The following is an 18026-nucleotide window of genomic DNA, read 5'->3' as shown; positions in this document are numbered from 1 at the left end:
GACTGTTATGATACAGATGATCTCAGTCTAAAATGCACAAAATACAAGTGTGACTTCATGGGGGTTTTAAAATTCTGCTCAGCTGTTCATTGGTTGTGAGAGTCACGTGGGAGTGAGATTATTACATGAACGTGTACAGTTAAAGAGCATAAGACAAAACGTGTTTAGCCATTGAAAAACCAGCAGCTCCTTAGATGTTTTTTTTATTTTCATTTTTTTTTATTTTGGTGAATATATATATATATATATATATATATATATATACAAGCTGCTTGAATGATCAAACCTTATCAGTTTATATTGCATCTGTATGAGCTGTACAATATTTCTGCACTTGATATGAATATGTGGCTCAGTCAGTGATAAATCAGGATCATAAAATGATGCTCATTCTGCGAGCCCGCTATAATTCAACGAGATGTTCAATATATTGCCCTCCTGCAGCATTTATTCAGTAAGAAAATACACAGGAAAAATCGCAGAAGCTCTGACGTCATCGGACGGTCAACCAGCATGCGGAGCGACGCGGACCTGCCATTGGCCGCTGGACGGGAGAACGGGTTTTCTCTGGGCAGATTAGGAAACTGAGCGCCGTGTGCTCGAAGGCGCGCCCTTCTTCCGCCATCTTGGCTCAAGAGGCCCGAGGAGCGTCCGCGGAAACATCCGGGGTATCGCGCGCACCTCGGCGGCCATTGCGGCTCCGCGTGCGGCAGCTTTATAACCTTGAGAGGGCGGAGCGTCAGCGCGCTGGACTGGAGTAGCAGCGGAGCAGGAGGAGAGACGCCGAGGCGACGAAGAGCTGCAGAAACCGTTACACGGCAGCACTGCTTTACCTCACCGCTTTAACGGGAGATCAGGGCGTGTACCGGCGCGTCTAACGGACAATGATGAGCGCAGTCGGACGGGAACCGGAGCGGCGGTGGCGTTGAGCGCGTTTTCATGTTTGAGGCGGATCGTCGGGATCTTGAGCGTTTGGGCGCATCAGCGCGGTTTTTTTTTTATTTTTTTAAATTAATTTATTTTTTCGGTGTTTGAAGCGGCAGATTCCCGGAGCGTTGCGACCTGAATCCCGGAGCGTTGATTTTCCCTGACATCATCATCCTCATCCTCATCGTCGCCCGGTGTGAACGGGCATCCTCGGTGGTCGTCGACGGGAATCCGGGGGGTTTACAGGATCCGGGTGTCGGTTCTGACATTCGCGGCGCGTTTCTGAGGCAAAGCGGATCTGTCGGCGGGAGAAACGGTAACGCTATGGCTGACGACGACGTGCTGTTCGAGGATGTGTACGAGCTCTGCGAGGTGATCGGGAAGTGAGTGATCCAATCTCATCAATCATTTCACTGCTGATCGGCGCTCTTTGTCCCGTGTGTTGACATTTTACTGCTTCAGGTTCAGCTGACCGAGTGTGTGTGTGTGTGTGTGTGTGTGTGTGTGTGTGTGTTTGAGTTGACTAGTATGGATTGATCAGTAACTCCTCATAGTCTCAGTGATTTGTGGCTTCTACTCGTGTGAGCGTCATGCCTTTTTTGTCTTGGTCATTGATTTATTCTAATAATTAAAAGATTTTTCATTGATTCTCTATTATGAATCTGACTGTGTGTGTGTGTGTGTGTGTGTGTGTGTGTGTTTTGTGAGTGTGTGTTTAGTGTGTGTGTGTCGGTTTTGTGAGTGTGTGTTTAGTGAGTGTGTGTGTCGGTTTTGTGAGTGTGTGTTTAGTGAGTGTGTGTGTCGGTTTTGTGAGTGTGTGTTTAGTGAGTGTGTGTGTCGGTTTTGTGAGTGTGTGTTTAGTGAGTGTGTGTGTCGGTTTTGTGAGTGTGTGTTTAGTGAGTGTGTGTGTCGGTTTTGTGAGTGTGTGTTTAGTGAGTGTGTGTGTCGGTTTTGTGAGTGTGTGTTTAGTGAGTGTGTGTGTCGGTTTTGTGAGTGTGTGTTTAGTGAGTGTGTGTGTCGGTTTTGTGAGTGTGTGTTTAGTGAGTGTGTGTGTCGGTTTTGTGAGTGTGTGTTTAGTGAGTGTGTGTGTCGGTTTTGTGAGTGTGTGTTTAGTGAGTGTGTGTGTCGGTTTTGTGAGTGTGTGTTTAGTGAGTGTGTGTGTCGGTTTTGTGAGTGTGTGTTTAGTGAGTGTGTGTGTCGGTTTTGTGAGTGTGTGTTTAGTGAGTGTGTGTGTCGGTTTTGTGAGTGTGTGTTTAGTGAGTGTGTGTGTCGGTTTTGTGAGTGTGTGTTTAGTGAGTGTGTGTGTCGGTTTTGTGAGTGTGTGTTTAGTGAGTGTGTGTGTCGGTTTTGTGAGTGTGTGTTTAGTGAGTGTGTGTGTCGGTTTTGTGAGTGTGTGTTTAGTGAGTGTGTGTGTCGGTTTTGTGAGTGTGTGTTTAGTGAGTGTGTGTGTCGGTTTTGTGAGTGTGTGTGTGTGTGTGTGTGTGTGTGTGTGTGTGTGTTTTGTGAGTGTGTGTGTGTGTGTGTGATATTGTACTGCTGTCGTTTGGTTAAGACACTGTAGTTCAGGTCATTAGTTTAGTCTATTATTTAATGCAGATGAATGGATCTGTGATGACTGTGAGTTCATCTGCTGTCAGGCCTGTAGAAGCTCTGCTCTTCTTCAGCTCTGAATGAAGCGATCAGGGTCAGTCTTCATCACGCTTCACCCGTGTCTGTCAGCGTATGAATGTAAAGCCGCTGCTCGTAATCTGTGACTGATTTCACTGTGAATGTGTTTGAGTCTCATTTGGGTTCATGAGAAGAATCTCTCAAACCACTCAGTTATATTTGCCTAAAAACAGTATTTGTATGACAGCATTTCCCTTCATATATTCACATCACTACTCTAAATGCCAATTATTTATTCATCACAGTAGTTTTTGTTGTGCTGACTTTATTGCTAATTTAAAAAACACTATTACAGTAAAAATACTGAATTACAGTATGAGCGTCTAATGAGAATTCAAACATCCAGACAGGTTTGAATAATCCTAGTGTTCTTAAAAATGCTTTAATTTCTTTATTCAATTCACGGTTATTTGTATAGCACTTTTCACGATACAAATCCTTGCAAAGCAGCTTCACAGAAAATGTAAGTTTCTACATTATATTTAGGAGTAGTTTATCAGTGCTGATTATGTCAAGGTGACGTCCATATGGCAGAAATGTACAGTAAAAATCATGCAGGTAGTAATGACATGTATTCAAACAAACAGTGAACACCATTAACAACAACGATTTATCTCAAATGATATTGTTTGTATTTGGTGTAAATTACGTTGTGTTTGTAAACTTATGATCAAATTCACTCATGGTGTCATTTAGGGTACGTTTACATGACAACAATTGTACTAAAAACAGAAAATAAGTTTTTCCTTTGCGCTTTTGAAAGGTTTTGTGTACATGTTTCACAGGGATGCATGAAAACGGCTAAAAACGCTGTATTATTCATGCAGTAGTTGGCAACGTCACATTGTAAAGAAATACTATGCGCTCTTCAAGTACATACTCGTGCACGCCTATAGACTAAACGCATAATGCACGTGTGCACGACATCAGTTTTCAAAAGCTTGCGTTTTCAATCCCCCAAAACTCTGTTGTCGTGTAAATGAACGTCCAAAACACATTAAAAGTTTTCCATTTTTAGTTGGAAATGATGTCATGTAAACAGACTGAATGCACTCGCTTTGAATCATTTGACACACAGCGTTTGTTTTAATAAGAATGCTTAAATCATTGACGTACAGCTGATAATAGTAGACCTGATGATGATGATGATGATGATGATGAAGTCACAGCTGTGTGTGTTGCTGACTGCATTCAGATGTTCTGCTCCATGAGCTACAGATGATCACAAGAGTCCTCCGAAGAGACCGTGATTGATCTCAGCAGCTCGAGAACTGAAGGACTGGAGGGGTTTTATGATGGCTCTCAGAGAGGCCTGCACTGAACACGTGTGTGTTTAACAAAGCATTAAAAGTCAAAATTCTGATTAGGGATGTAACGGTATGAAAATTTCTTATCATGATTATAGTGACCAAAATGATCACGGTTATCAGTATTATCACGGTATTGTTAAAATGTGCTGGAGATGTTCAAAAAGTACTGACACCCAAATCATTTCACCAAGTTTTACATTTCAAATCAACAAACAACAAATAAAATGAGTTTTTGTTTGCATAACTAAAACAATAACATTGCCAATGATGTCCGGATTTTAAATGACAACATGACTGACAACAGTTTATCTAATAGCATGTTCAAATATCTAATGTAAATGTTCAAATAACATTATACACTATTCCATTCAGTATAATTTTTATTATTTTTTTGGGAAAGAAATTATAGAAATTAATACTTTTATTTAGCAAGGATGCTTAAAATTGATCAAAAGTGATGATAAAGGCATTTATAATGTTACAAAAGATTTATATTTCAGATAAATAGTGTTCATATCGATATCGGAATTATATCGTACCGACCGAAATTAAGAAATATATCGTGATATCAATTTTGGCCATATCGTCCAGCCCTAATTGAGGGACTCAAACACAACTATTACAAAAGCTGTGAACGTTCCCTGATGCTCAGGAAGGAAACACTACATGACGTCAGATCACCTTTATTTCTATAGCGCTTCATACGATACGGATTGGTTCAAAGCAGCTGTGGTTTGCGTTCACACTGGCTCAGTGTTGTGTCGGATCGGCTGGTTCGGTGTGATGTAGGGCTGCAACAAACCATTATTTTGATAATCGAACTAACTACTAACCCTAACCCTAACTATTATTAGTACGATTAATCGACTAGCCTACTCATCGATTATTTCACTGATTAATCAGTAGACTTTAATTGATTATTCAGCTTTTGCAATTAGTTAAAATATTGAGTTATACATATTCTAACAAATAAATAAAGGTAATCATTTCAGCTTTTGAAAATCATATTATGTAATTACAAATATACAATTAATGTATAAAAATAAATGTATTTGGCACAAAATGAGATGACAGACAGAGAAACTCTCTCATTCACCATTTAGTTAGCTATATGAAAAAGTCACTGAATGACATCATTCTGCCTGACATCTCCTTTTGTAAGTCATATGGATAAGAAACAAAATAGAGGTAAAATGATAAGACGTTTTATTTTTGGATAAGCTATTTTATTCACAACATAATCTCTCTTAAAATACTGTATAGGCTTATGATAATCAAAACAGTCCTGAGCTAGATCAAGCTTTGATCTCTGCAAACCAAACTATCACTTTAATGAAATAATATTTTTCCCACTAATAAACAGATTTTATCATTAGCTAGCTCCACACTGGAGATCTGCTTTATAACAGAAGAGTAGTAATTCTAACTGAAAACGACACTGACTCTGGTTTTTCATGTTTAATACTGTAAAGCTGCTTGATTCAAGGCTGTCTATTGCATAAAGTAGTATATAAATAAACGTGACGTGACTTCACTGGAGTACTGAACTGCAGAGCTCGTGCAAACATCCACATCACTGTAATCAGATGCTTTCTTAACCTGCTGCTTTCACACCGCTGTCAGCTTTTGCTGTGTTTATTTTGTTATTGAGAGGGAAGTGCACAGCATATATTTACATATTCATCCAAACGCCGCTCAGCAGCTTCAGGTTCGGCTGCGTTTAATCTGATCTGAAGCGCTGTCTTCTCTTGAATTGCATCAGGAGAGCTGAATTACAGTCTTACGCTACAGCGCCACACTGGTCAAACTGTGTTATTGCAGGCTCTTACATTAGGTCATATGAGATCAAACGACTACTCGACAACAAAAATATTTGTCGACAATTTTTTGTTGTCGATAATGTCGACTAATCGTTTCAGCCCTAGTGTGATGTGGACGGTCACTGATGTGATCGCGGGTCACTAATGGCTCGTCACAGCAATCGCTGAGCCTCTTATTAATGATTCAACACGTGAAAGTGGATTCTACACCTCAAAACCTCATCCATATTTCATGCTGTCAGATGGAGTCATTATGATTGTTGAGCTGATCATGGTGAAAATATGTCCCGTGTTATACCATAGATTATTAACAATAACATCACAGCTTACAGGTTTGGACTGACTTGAGGAAATAATGCCTTAATTTCTGGTGTGTGTATGTGTATAGTGTGTAAGATTGTATGTGTATAAGAGTGTGAGTGTGTGTGTGTGTGTGTGTGTGTTTGTCTGTGTGTAGTGTGTGTGTGTATAAGAGTGTGAGTGTGTGTGTGTTTGAGAGCGTGTGTGTGTGTGAGTGTTTGTGTGTGTGTGTCTGTCTGTGTGTGTGTCTGTGTAGTGTGTGTGTGTGTGTATAAGTGTGTCTGTGTATAAGTGTGTGTGTGTGTGTGTGTGTGTGTGTGTAGTGTGTGTGTGTAGTGTGAGTGTGTGTGTGTATAAGAGTGTGAGTGTGTGTATAAGAGTGTGTGTGTCTGTGTAGTGTGTGTGTGTGTGTGTGTCTGTGTAGTGTGTGTGTGTGTGTGTGTCTGTGTAGTGTGTGTGTGTGTGTGTGTCTGTGTAGTGTGTGTGTGTGTGTGTGTCGTGTGTGTGTGTAGTGTGAGTGTGTGTGTATAAGAGTGTGAGTGTGTGTGTATAAGAGTGTGTATCTGTGTGTGTGTGTGTGTGTGTGTGTGTGTGTGTGTGTGTATAAGAGTGTGAGTGTGTGTGTGAGCTCGTATCAGATGCTGATCGTCGCTCTCTCTGCAGTCTGTGTGTTGTGTGGATGGTGACGTAACGGCACCTCAGCTCAGTGGTCAGTGGATGACTTCAGTTCTGAAATGTTTTGTCCATAAATAAACCATTGAAAGCTGAATCCAGTGCTGGCCTGTGCTGGATCTCAGAGTTTCATCCGCCGGGATGTTTTTCATGTTATTCCTAGACTCATTCCCTGATTCGACACAGGCTGCGGTTCTGCTGTAATTTGCTGTCTGCTTATTTTCCTGCATCTCTGTGCGGCGTGGGCCGTTCGCGAGGATCCGCTGGGTTCATCGGAGATGTTTTCTGGAGGTCTGGAAGGGTTTTGGTTTGCTGGAGGTGAAGAGCTCCGATGTTCCTGTCGTCTGGCTGGAGGATGGAGAGCGTTCAGAATCAGAGTCGCTGAAGAGCAGACCACCTGAATCTGGATTTTATTGATGTCTGGATAGTTCTTTGCTTAACTTTTAAACTCATGTTGTATTTTATAGAGGTTAGACCAGGGGTCGCCAACTGGTGGATCTCGAGGCCTTTTGACATAACGAAATAAATAAATGCCAAAAGCTATTTTCTACTAAAATCAAATTTATATTAGGCACATCAAGGTCAGCTCAGTAGAGCCGTTTGGGTCCTACAGCGCCACCTGTTGCTACTACAGTTAACTGTTGCTATGTTCAGACGTGCGTTAAATGAAGAGAGAGCAGAGAGCGGTGCGCTGACAGAAGAAACTCTCAGTTGCTACGTTTACATGCACAATTTTTGGTTCAATCGGACTGAATTCATTCCGATTGATGAATCTGAATGTAGTGTTTACATGAACGCTAAATAAAGTGATAGGGTTTATGTGCGCGTTTATATGTCACAAGCTTCAAATCGGAATAGATTTTTTTTGACATGCGCGCACTACACAAATATAGAGTTTCTCACTGTTTGCACATAATAACCACTCTCCTACACGGTTTCTTTATTTGCTCCACTTCACAGTTGCAAGTGAAAGGAGAGTTTTATAATGACAGGACACGCATTTACACAACACTTTATTCAAAAGGAAGAGCCGTTCGTTCCGCACGTCATACGTCATTACGCTATTTCTGTGTCATTGCACATGCACAGTTCTTTAAGTTTCGGTGTTCAATCCGATCGAGTGTTTACATGCACTCTCAATTGTATTAGAAAAGGAATAAACCACCCCCTTCAATCCGATTGAAATTTAATTCCGATCGAGCTCAATCGGATCGATTAAGGTGTTTACATGAAGTCTTTTCGGTCCGATTGAGCCGTCAATACGATTACAAACGGATTATTTGGTTGCATGTAAACGTAGCCAGTGAGTGAAAGTCAATGGCGTTCTCAAAAATTAGGAATAGGGTTGGGCATCGTAAGAAATTTTCCGATTCCCGGTTCCAATTCCGGTTCCATTTAAATTAACTATTATTTTTTCACAATTTTACCTTCATTGCATGTAGTGTTTACTTTATGCAATAGACAGCCTTGAATCAAGCAGCTTTACAGTATTAAACATGAAAAACCAGAGTCAGTGTCGTTTTCAGTTAGAATTACTACTCTTCTGTTATAAAGCAGATCTCCAGTGTGGAGCTAGCTAATGATAAAATCTGTTTATTAGTGGGAAAAATATTATTTAATTAAAGTGATAGTTTGGTTTGCAGAGATCAAAGCTTGATCTAGCTCAGGACTGTTTTGATTATCATAAGCCTATACAGTATTTTAAGAGAGATTATGTTGTGAATAAAATAGCTTATCCAAAAATAAAACGTCTTATCATTTTACCTCTATTTTGTTTCTTATCCATATGACTTACAAAAGGAGATGTCAGGCAGAATGATGTCATTCAGTGACTTTTTCATATAGCTAACTAAATGGTGAATGAGAGAGTTTCTCTGTCTGTCTTCTCATTTTGTGCCAAATACATTTATTTTTATACATGAATTGTAATTACATAATATGATTTTCAAAAGCTGAAATGATTACCTTTATTTATTTGTTAGAATATGTATAACTCAATATTTTAGTTAATTACAAACGCTGAATAATCAAAGTCTACTGATTAATCAGTGAAATAATCGACGATCAGTCGATTAATCGTATTAGTAATCGTTAGATTAACCGATTATCAAAATAATAGTTTGTTGCAGCCCTAGTAAGTAATGTATGTTAGTCCATCAATCACATGTGCTTCAAAGTTGATGTTTTTTATCATTGCACATGCGCAGTCCTTTCAGTTTCTGGGTTCAATCCGATCGAGTGTTTACATGCACTCTCAATTGTATTAGAAAAGGAATAAACCACCCCCTTCAATCCGATTGAAATTTAATTCCGATCGAGCTCAATCGGATCGATTAAGGTGTTTACATGAAGTCTTTTCGGTCCGATTGAGCCGTCAATACGATTACAAACGGATTATTTGGTTGCATGTAAACGTAGCCAGTGAGTGAAAGTCAATGGCGTTCTCAAAAATTAGGAATAGGGTTGGGCATCGTAAGAAATTTTCCGATTCCCGGTTCCAATTCCGGTTCCATTTAAATTAACTATTATTTTTTCACAATTTTACCTTCATTGCATGTAGTGTTGCTGTAAGGTAGTAAGTAATAGGGCTGAAATGATTAGTCGACATTATCGACAATGTCGACAGTAAAAAATGTTCTACAAATATTTTTGTTGTCGAGTAGTCATTTGATCTCATATGACCTAATGTAAGAGCCTGCAATAACGCAGTTTGACCAGTGTGGCGCTGTAGCGCAAGACTGTAATTCAGCTCTCCTGATGCAGTTCAAGAGAAGAAGACACAGCGCTTCAGATCAGATTAATCGCAGCCGAACCTGAAGCTGCTGAGCGGCGTTTGGATGAATATGTAAATATATGCTGTGCACTTCCCTCTCAATAACAAAATAAACACAACAAAGGCTGACAGCGGTGTGAAAGCAGCAGTTAAGAAAGCATCTGATTACAGTGATGTGGATGTATTAGCTATTGTTATTTTTTCACTATTTTACCTTCATTGCATGTAGTGTTGCTGTAAGGTAGTAAGTAATGTTGAGTAATGCTAGTCCATCAATCACATGTGCTTCAAAGTTGATGTTTTTTACACTATCAATAACATTTTGCTTTTCAAGCAGGAATAAACTGGTTGGCCAAATAGTCCCTTGAGGGCCAAGCACTTGTTCATTTCCCTAAAGTAATGAAATATTCACTTTTATACTTATAACCATGTATACACACACTCCATAAAGCCCCTGTTTTACAAATAATAATGCAGTCAGGAGATGGTGTGATGCAATGAGTGGCAATGAGTGGTTTCCACATTTTTAAACATAAAAATAAATATTTTCCATCACTTTGTTTATCACTCTTGACAATAGAATAGATAGCCTTAAATCAAGCAGCTTTACAGTATTAAACATGAAAAACCAGAGTCAGTGTCGCTTTCAGTTAGAATTACAACCTGATTTTCTGTTATAAAGCAGATCTCCAGTGTGGAGCGAGCTAATGATAAAATCTGTTTATTAGTGGGTATTTAGTGGTCCAAGTTAAAGTCAGTATGTAGCCTATATTAATGACAATATTGGACAAATATAATGTAATTTAGTGGCGGCAGGAGTTGCGCGCTGCCGGTACATGTACAGTCAGACAAAACAATGTGCACAGCTATCAAAGACGCGAGTGTGCGTGCAGTCGTGGAAAACGATGTGTTCGGCAGTTAAAGACGCGTGGGTTGTCAGGCAGAATGATGTCATTCAGTGACTTTTTCATATAGCTAACTAAATGGTGAATGAGAGAGTTTCTCTGTCTGTCTTCTCATTTTGTGCCAAATACATTTATTTTTATACATGAATTGTAATTACATAATATGATTTTCAAAAGCTGAAATGATTACCTTTATTTATTTGTTAGAATATGTATAACTCAATATTTTAACTAATTGCAAAAGCTGAATAATCAATTAAATGGTGAAATAATCAACGATTAGTCGATTAATTGTTCTAATAATCGTTAAATTAATTGATTGTCAAAATAATTGGTTGTTGCAGCCCTACTGAGAAATGAACTTTCTCTAGGGTTGTCTTGCACTCTTCCCTGTATTTTCCAGTAACTCTGAACAGTGGTGAACAGTTCTCATATAGCAGATAGTGCTGTTATTTTGGATAATTTAGATCTGCTCGAGAATTCAACATCAATATATCTGGTTTATAATGCCTCACTGTGGCGAGGCAATGGGTTCCCATGTGCCTATGACTGGACCTGATTTCACCTGTTTTTTTTGAGTACTGGGACATTTTGTACAAACATCTCATATAGGCCAATTCTCCTTAAATAACCAGCTCTGCAGATGTCTGCTAGAGAGGCGCCATGCACCAATGCTCAGGAGGAGGCAACACTCCAAGTGGAGTGAGCTCTCACCCCCAGGGGGCACTGTGTCTGGTACGCCAAGGCGATGGCATCCACTAGCTAGTTTGGAGACAGCCTTTATCTTCTGCTGACCTCCAAAGCAGACAAAGAGCTGGTCAGAGCGTCTAAAGCTCTGAGTGTGTTCCACGTATGGGACACAGCAAATCAAGGGCTGGATCTGCCTCCTCCAGCAGCAGCACTTGCAGGTTCACCACCTAGTCCCAAAAGGGAGTAGTGGGAACTTTGGGCACATAAACAGGCTGGGGTCTCAGGGTAACGTAAAAGTCAGCCGGCCCAAACTCAAGGCATAATTCGTTGTCCGAAAATGCCTGCAGGTCCCCAACCCTCATGATGGATGTGAGCATGACCACAAGCGCTGTCTTAAACGACAATAACTTGAGCTCAATTGAGTCAAGCGGCTCAAAGTGGGCTCTCCGTAGTCCTGCAAGGACCACAGAGAGATCCCAAGAGGGGATGAGGCGCGAGAAGAACACCAATCAACAAACAGACTCCACTTCAGGGCATAGGCCTGCCTAGTAGAGGGGGCTCTAGTCTGAGTGATAGTGTCTGTCACTGTCTGTCAGTGTCTGGCAAGTGAGGTCTGCCACATCCCATCCAGAAATCAGACATGCAGGTTCCACAGATCGGGCCGTGGGTGCCCATGAGAAAAAATGTCCTTCCTCTGGGATTATCCAGGGAGGGGCTGTCGTGAGGAGCATGAGATTGGAAAGCCAGGTCCAGGTGGGCCAGTATGGCGCAACCAGCAGGACCTGCTCCTTGTCCTCCCTGATCTTGCACAGAGTCTGTCCAAGGAGGCCCACTGGGGGGAAAGGCGCACTTGCACAAACACTGGGGCCAGCTGTATGCCAGCGCATCCATGCCTTGGGGGGACTCTGTCAGAGAGTCAATATTGGACAAATATAATGTAATTTAGTGGCGGCAGGAGTTGCGCGCTGCCGGTACATGTACAGTCAGACAAAACAATGTGCACAGCTATCAAAGACGCGAGTGTGCGTGCAGTCGTGGAAAACGATGTGTTCGGCAGTTAAAGACGCGTGGGTATCAATGTGCTCAGTAATTAAAGAGGCAGGGCGGCGTTTCTGTTATTTGGTTTGTGACATCCTTTACGGGAAACACCGGCGCAAGGCTGCTCACAGCGTTTGGTCACGAGAACACCAGAACCGTTTTCGGAACCGAAACTTAGAAATTGCTCACGGTTCCGGTTCTTTAAAAAAAAACAGAACCGGTTCTGAATAAGAGCCGGTTCTCGGTTCCCAACCCTAATTAGGAAAGTTGACGAGTCCTTAAAGTCTTGAATTTAGTTGTATCAAATGTAAGGCCATAAAAAGACTTAAATGGTACAAGAAAGTCTTATGATTTCGAGAGGTCTTAAATTTGGGGATGGAAAGACGAGAATTGCGACGTGGCTTAATGTGACGATTAAACTTCAAAAGGCTGTGATTTAATTGAATAAATATGAGCTGCAGTTTCAGGCCCTGTTTAAAAAAAACGGCATTTTAAAATGAAAACGGTCCTCGTCTGCACTGGCGTTTTCACGGCGTTTCAGAAACGATCTCCGTCCACACTACACAACTAGGGTTGGGTACCGTTCACATTTTAACCGGTATGGTACCGGTATCGGTACCTGAATTTCGGTGCCGGTACCCAACGGTATTTTTTTTCCGGTACTTTACTCTCTGTGTTATTACAAAAACATTTATTTCAGTGAAAAAATAAGTCCAAAAGTCTCAATTTCAACATTTTGAACAATAGGGCACTATAAACTTTTTCCAAATGGCCAAAACCATGAATTCATGTTTTTAGGTTTATAATTGTCCGGCTGGTGAGGAGGGTTCATTACTGGACCTCAAGCAATTGTAGTTGAAGACCCCTGGGTTAGACCAGTAGCTCTTCACTGCAGTCATCAGGCCGGTTTTTGTTCGTATGTGAACCGTTCTAGACTCCAGATGAGCTTTACTCCGGTAGACCTGCTCGATTCCTCTCCATGCCGTTCCTCAGCGCACAGGGAATGCTGGGACGTCCTGATTTCTCATGAATCTGCTGACGCAGCGTTTCTCAGCATCACAGTCTCTCTCAGGTGTTCGAGCGTCTCTTTGTTCCAGATGTTTTGAGGTCAGACAAACACGCCGGTTCTCCAGATCTCTCCTCTGAAGATATTTTAGCATCTTAATCGAGGCCGTCTTCTGAAGTGTCATTGTAAGTGTTTCTATTGACGTCTATTAAGGGATTCAGCAGGTGCTTGGTGTGATTCTTTCATACAGGACAGTGTTTCAGCTCTAAAGTCTCTCAGTCGATCTCATTTACTGCCTGCCAGCAGCTTCCACACATGGAAACTAAATCAGAGTAACCTGCCTTACTTGTTTACCTGTTTATATTTATTTAGTCACAATGTGGTTTGAAAGATTAGATTATATCAGATTAGAAGTAACATCAGACTATCAGATGTTCATGCGGATCATCAGGCCACTAGTGAAGGTCGTGGGTTCGAGTCTCTGCTGTACGTCTGGAGCTTTGAGTCGGATCAGTAACAAACAACATGAAACACACTAGTTAACACATGACCAACCCGGGTGAGTGGTTCAGCAATCTGTGGTTCATCTCATAAGTGTGCTGTTAATATAATTCACTTCCCTTTTTAGGAAAGAAATCAGAATAAAGTGAAAGTGTTGAGTTCAATAGTTGTCTAGATTAATTACTAGATTGTCTAGATTATTTATTTTTCAGCTTGTTGATGTTTATACAGACTCAAAGACTCATCTCCTGAGCCACTGCACAAAGGAACAACATGTAACCAACACAATAAATCAGAGCAAATAGTTTTAATAAAGTTCAAATAGTTTTCACATCTTTTTGCACTGTCTGCTTGTGTTCTCTCTTCCATGATCGCTGCTCTGACTCAGAGGTAATAACATATTTAATTTCAGCTACATTACATGGCCAAAACACACATTAGACGGCAATCGGAAGTTATTAAAAACACTCGATGGTGCTTTAAAGTGAGTTTTGAGTAAAATCTTATTTATTGTCTTATGTAGCATGATGCTATAGTTTGCATGAATGGTCACATAAGGGTGAACAGACCTGAGAAAAAAAAGTGAGTTTGTGTTTGTGTGCGTGTGTAAGAGTGAGTGTGTGTGCGAGTGTGAGTGTGAGTGTGTGTGTGTGTTTTATAGGCGTGTGTCTCTGTTCTTTCATTTGCAGGCGTGTGGTACATTAGACGGCAATCGGAAGTTATTAAAAACACTCGATGGTGCTTTAAAGTGAGTTTTGAGTAAAATCTTATTTATTGTCTTATGTAGCATGATGCTATAGTTTGCATGAATGGTCACATAAGGGTGAACAGACCTGAGAAAAAAAAGTGAGTTTGTGTTTGTGTGCGTGTGTAAGAGTGAGTGTGTGTGCGAGTGTGATTGTGAGTGTGTGTGTGTGTTTTATAGGCGTGTCTCTGTTCTTTCATTTGCAGGCGTGTGGTTATGGTTTCCTCAGAATAACCCTATGTGTGTGTGAGATATATATATATGTATATTAGGCCTCTATGATTTCCGCCATGTGGAAAATGTGGATGGAATCGTGGAATCCAGTCATAAAAATGGGATTTACAGCATAACACAGAATGTATCTGGAATCTGGCAAAACTGATATGGCAATAAAATATGGCGAAATGGATTAGTGTCTATGAATATTAAAGCACAAAAACACTGAAATATAAAGTGTGAAATATGAAGTGTGAATGAGCTCCGCAGGTTTGCTCTACTGAAACTGAAACACACGTGACGCTCGTCTGTGTCACTCAATATGAACACATGAACTTCATCTTTAGAGCTGCTCTGAGAGTCACTTCACTGTTTCATTTAAGAAAACTATCGTCAAATAGACACAGAAACTCAAAGATCTTCACTACAACCTGTCTAAATAAAAGTTCAGTTTAACCTGAAGAAATTATGACACAAACATATTACTCTTGTACAGTAAATGCATTTATAATGTTACAAAAGATTTCTATTTCAAATAAATTCTGTTCTTTTGAACTTTCTATTCATCTGTGAATCCTGAAAAATAAAATGTATCACAGTTTCCACAAAAATATTGTGTAGCACAACTGTTTCAACACTGATAATAATCAGAAATGTTTCTTGAGCAGCAAATCAGCATATTAGAATGATTTCTGAAGATCATGTGACACTGAAGACTGGAGTAATGATGCTGAAAATACAGAAATATCACAGAAATAAATGATATTTTAACAGATATTCACATAGAAAGCAACTGTTTTAAATTATAATAATATTTCAAATTTTTATTGTATTTTTGATCAAATAAATTCATCCTCGGTGAGCAGAAGAGACTCTTTCAAAAACATGAAAATATCTTACCAACTGTAGTGTACTAGTACTACTAGACTAGAATAACTCATGTAAAGGCGATTTGTAACAATGTTGAGTGCTGAAACCTGCGCAGGCCTGATTTTATTCTGTATGGTGGTTAAACTGCTGCTGACGGTGTGTGTGTGTGTGTGTGTGTTTCAGGGGTCCGTTCAGTGTGGTGCGTTTTATACTGTACAAACTGTATGTGCTATTGCCCTACACCAACCCTACCCCTAAACCTACCCCTTACAGGAAACTTTGTGCATTTTTACTTTCTCAAAAAAACTGACTCTGTATGATTTATTAGCGAAAAATGGGGACATGGGGTAATGTCCTCATAAGTCACCTTCTCCTTGTAATACCTGTCATACCCATGTCATTATACAAATTTGTGTCCTCATATGTCACAAAAACACACACACTCACACACTGTACACCACTCTAATTGGCATATTGTGGGTAACTCTGGAGGCTGATAGATCGGGGTTCAGCAGGGCGTGACTGATGGCCGTCTGGTTTCGGTGGGAATCTGTGGAGCGTCTGTGGATTCTTACAGACTCCATGCGGCCTGGTCATGGATACCAGCGTCATGCCAAAAGGATTGTGGGTGATGTGTGTGTTCAGAGTGTTTGTTTGTGTGTTGTGTTGCTGCCCGCTGGGCTGCCGGAGCTCCGAGCTTTGGCTTCATCCGTGAGCCATCTGTGAGCAAACAGACAGACACACATCAGATGAGGACGAGTGTTTTACCACTGAGAATATTTGTAAAAATACAAACAATCTTCCTGCGGCTGAATCCCTCAGTCACTGAACGTGATGATAAACGTCTCCATAACAACCCTCTACAACGCCAGTAAATCACTCACATATGCGACTAAATGATGTCTAACATTCGCCACTGGCTAATAAATTCTCAGATTTTACTGGCCAGTGTGTGAGTAGGAGGTACAGTATAAGTTTAGCACAGATGTATTTTCACTCTGACTGAGCACTTCAGAGTTTCTCTCTCCGTCCAGAGATCTGTGCTGTTTTTCAGTTCAGCTCAATGGATGTGCAGCGCACCTGTATTTGACGCACCGTAAACTCTAGAGAAAGAGAGCGAGAGTCTTACACACCACGCTGAATTGACGCGCTACATGGAAACCATATTCTTTGTTGTATTTCCCTGTCAGAATAATGTAGTTCATTTGGAAATCTGCTTTTAAGAACAAGCAGAAGATATGCCTGTTTCTCCGATAGTGGGCGGAGCTAATGCACAAACGGCAACCTCATTGGCTGGCACTCATCTATTACCGTCCCTGTTTTGATTCAGCAAATCAGTTCAAGCGAACGCTGACAACATGATTAATATTCATGAACCCAGCAGCTCATTAATCCTGAGTGCATTTTATATTGTTATTAGTAGTAGAATTCGTAGTAGTATTATTATCAGTATTGTTAGTTTATTTCCCTCTTTTTTTTTTTACAGAAACACTGAATGACCATCAATATCTTAAGCAGCACCAGTCCTAAGTTCAGTTAAAATAACTAATATGCATTCATACATGGTTACCAAGTTTTAATTCTAATTACTAAAGTTTTATCATTAAATAATGCTTGATGATCATAATATCATATTATAATGCTGGGTGGGGGGTTCTGGGTTTTTTTTTTCTGGACTCCTTTTTAATGGTTAAATTAAATTTTATTAGTCAAAAAGCATGTCTAATTAATTAAAATCATTAAACAAACAATTTAACATCAATTTATCAAAAGTTTAACAAAAATTACATGTTTAGGGCCCTATGAAATGTTTTATTTTTTCCAACCTTATGTTTTATTGTTACCAAATTCTGTTTTAGCATGTCTAATTATTTGAAAGCATAAAAACAAGTTTCATTTATTTTTACAATAGCCTTATGATTTTTTGCTCAGAAATTCTGCGTTGTAACATTCATTTAATCTATCTTTTAAGTAATGAAAATTAAACATTTTATTTTTTGGAAAATAAAGGTAATTTAATATTACAATTAAAACACTGAAGAAATATTGTATGATTATTCCTTAAAAATAAGGTTTTAATCATTTTAGTAGTAGTAGTAGCAGCCTGTTACGTACATTCTGCTGAAGAATAGTAATATATTTCTGCCGCAATGTCTTCAAATTAAACTTTTATTTTGACGGGTTGCCGTGAATACCTTTACATTTCTGTGTGTATATGATATGAGGATAATTTTACTCAAATTTTACTCAAAAGAGCAGTTCTGGAGATGTTGTTATGTATTTATGTCCTCATATTAGTGAGACAGCAGACACTAATATCACCGGAAGCGTCACAAGCATTTCAGTACGAGTGGTAAAAAAAAAAACACGCGTCTGCGCCATTCATTGACACAGAGACACGCAGAATTAATTTAAATATGAATAATTTTACGGCTTAATATTTGCAAATACTAGTGGGAGTGTGCTCACTTGTGTGTATGTGTGTGTGTGTGTGTGTGAGAGTGTGTGTGTGTGTGTATATATATGTATGTGTGTGTGTGTGTGTGTGTGTGTGTTTACCGCAGAGGCAGGTGTGTGTTCGAGGG

General features: G+C 39.9%; 1 protein-coding gene across 1 annotated transcript in view; it reads left to right on the top strand.

The window, feature by feature from the left end:
* The first annotated feature begins 645 nt into the window (after positions 1-645).
* LOC107663433 (peripheral plasma membrane protein CASK-like) overlaps positions 646-18026 on the top strand; it is a 57026-nt gene continuing 39645 nt past the window's right edge. Inside the window, exons 1-2 of the mRNA XM_016453669.1 lie at positions 646-1310; positions 15625-15644. Coding sequence (XP_016309155.1) covers positions 1252-1310; positions 15625-15644 — 79 coding nt within the window. The 5' untranslated portion in view covers positions 646-1251. The remainder of the gene's footprint in view (positions 1311-15624; positions 15645-18026) is intronic.

This window comes from Sinocyclocheilus anshuiensis, unplaced genomic scaffold, assembly GCF_001515605.1.
Source record: "Sinocyclocheilus anshuiensis isolate Anshui unplaced genomic scaffold, SAMN03320099.WGS_v1.1 scaffold2051, whole genome shotgun sequence".
Taxonomy (NCBI): domain Eukaryota; kingdom Metazoa; phylum Chordata; class Actinopteri; order Cypriniformes; family Cyprinidae; genus Sinocyclocheilus; species Sinocyclocheilus anshuiensis.
This window is presented reverse-complemented; position numbering and strand designations above follow the sequence as displayed.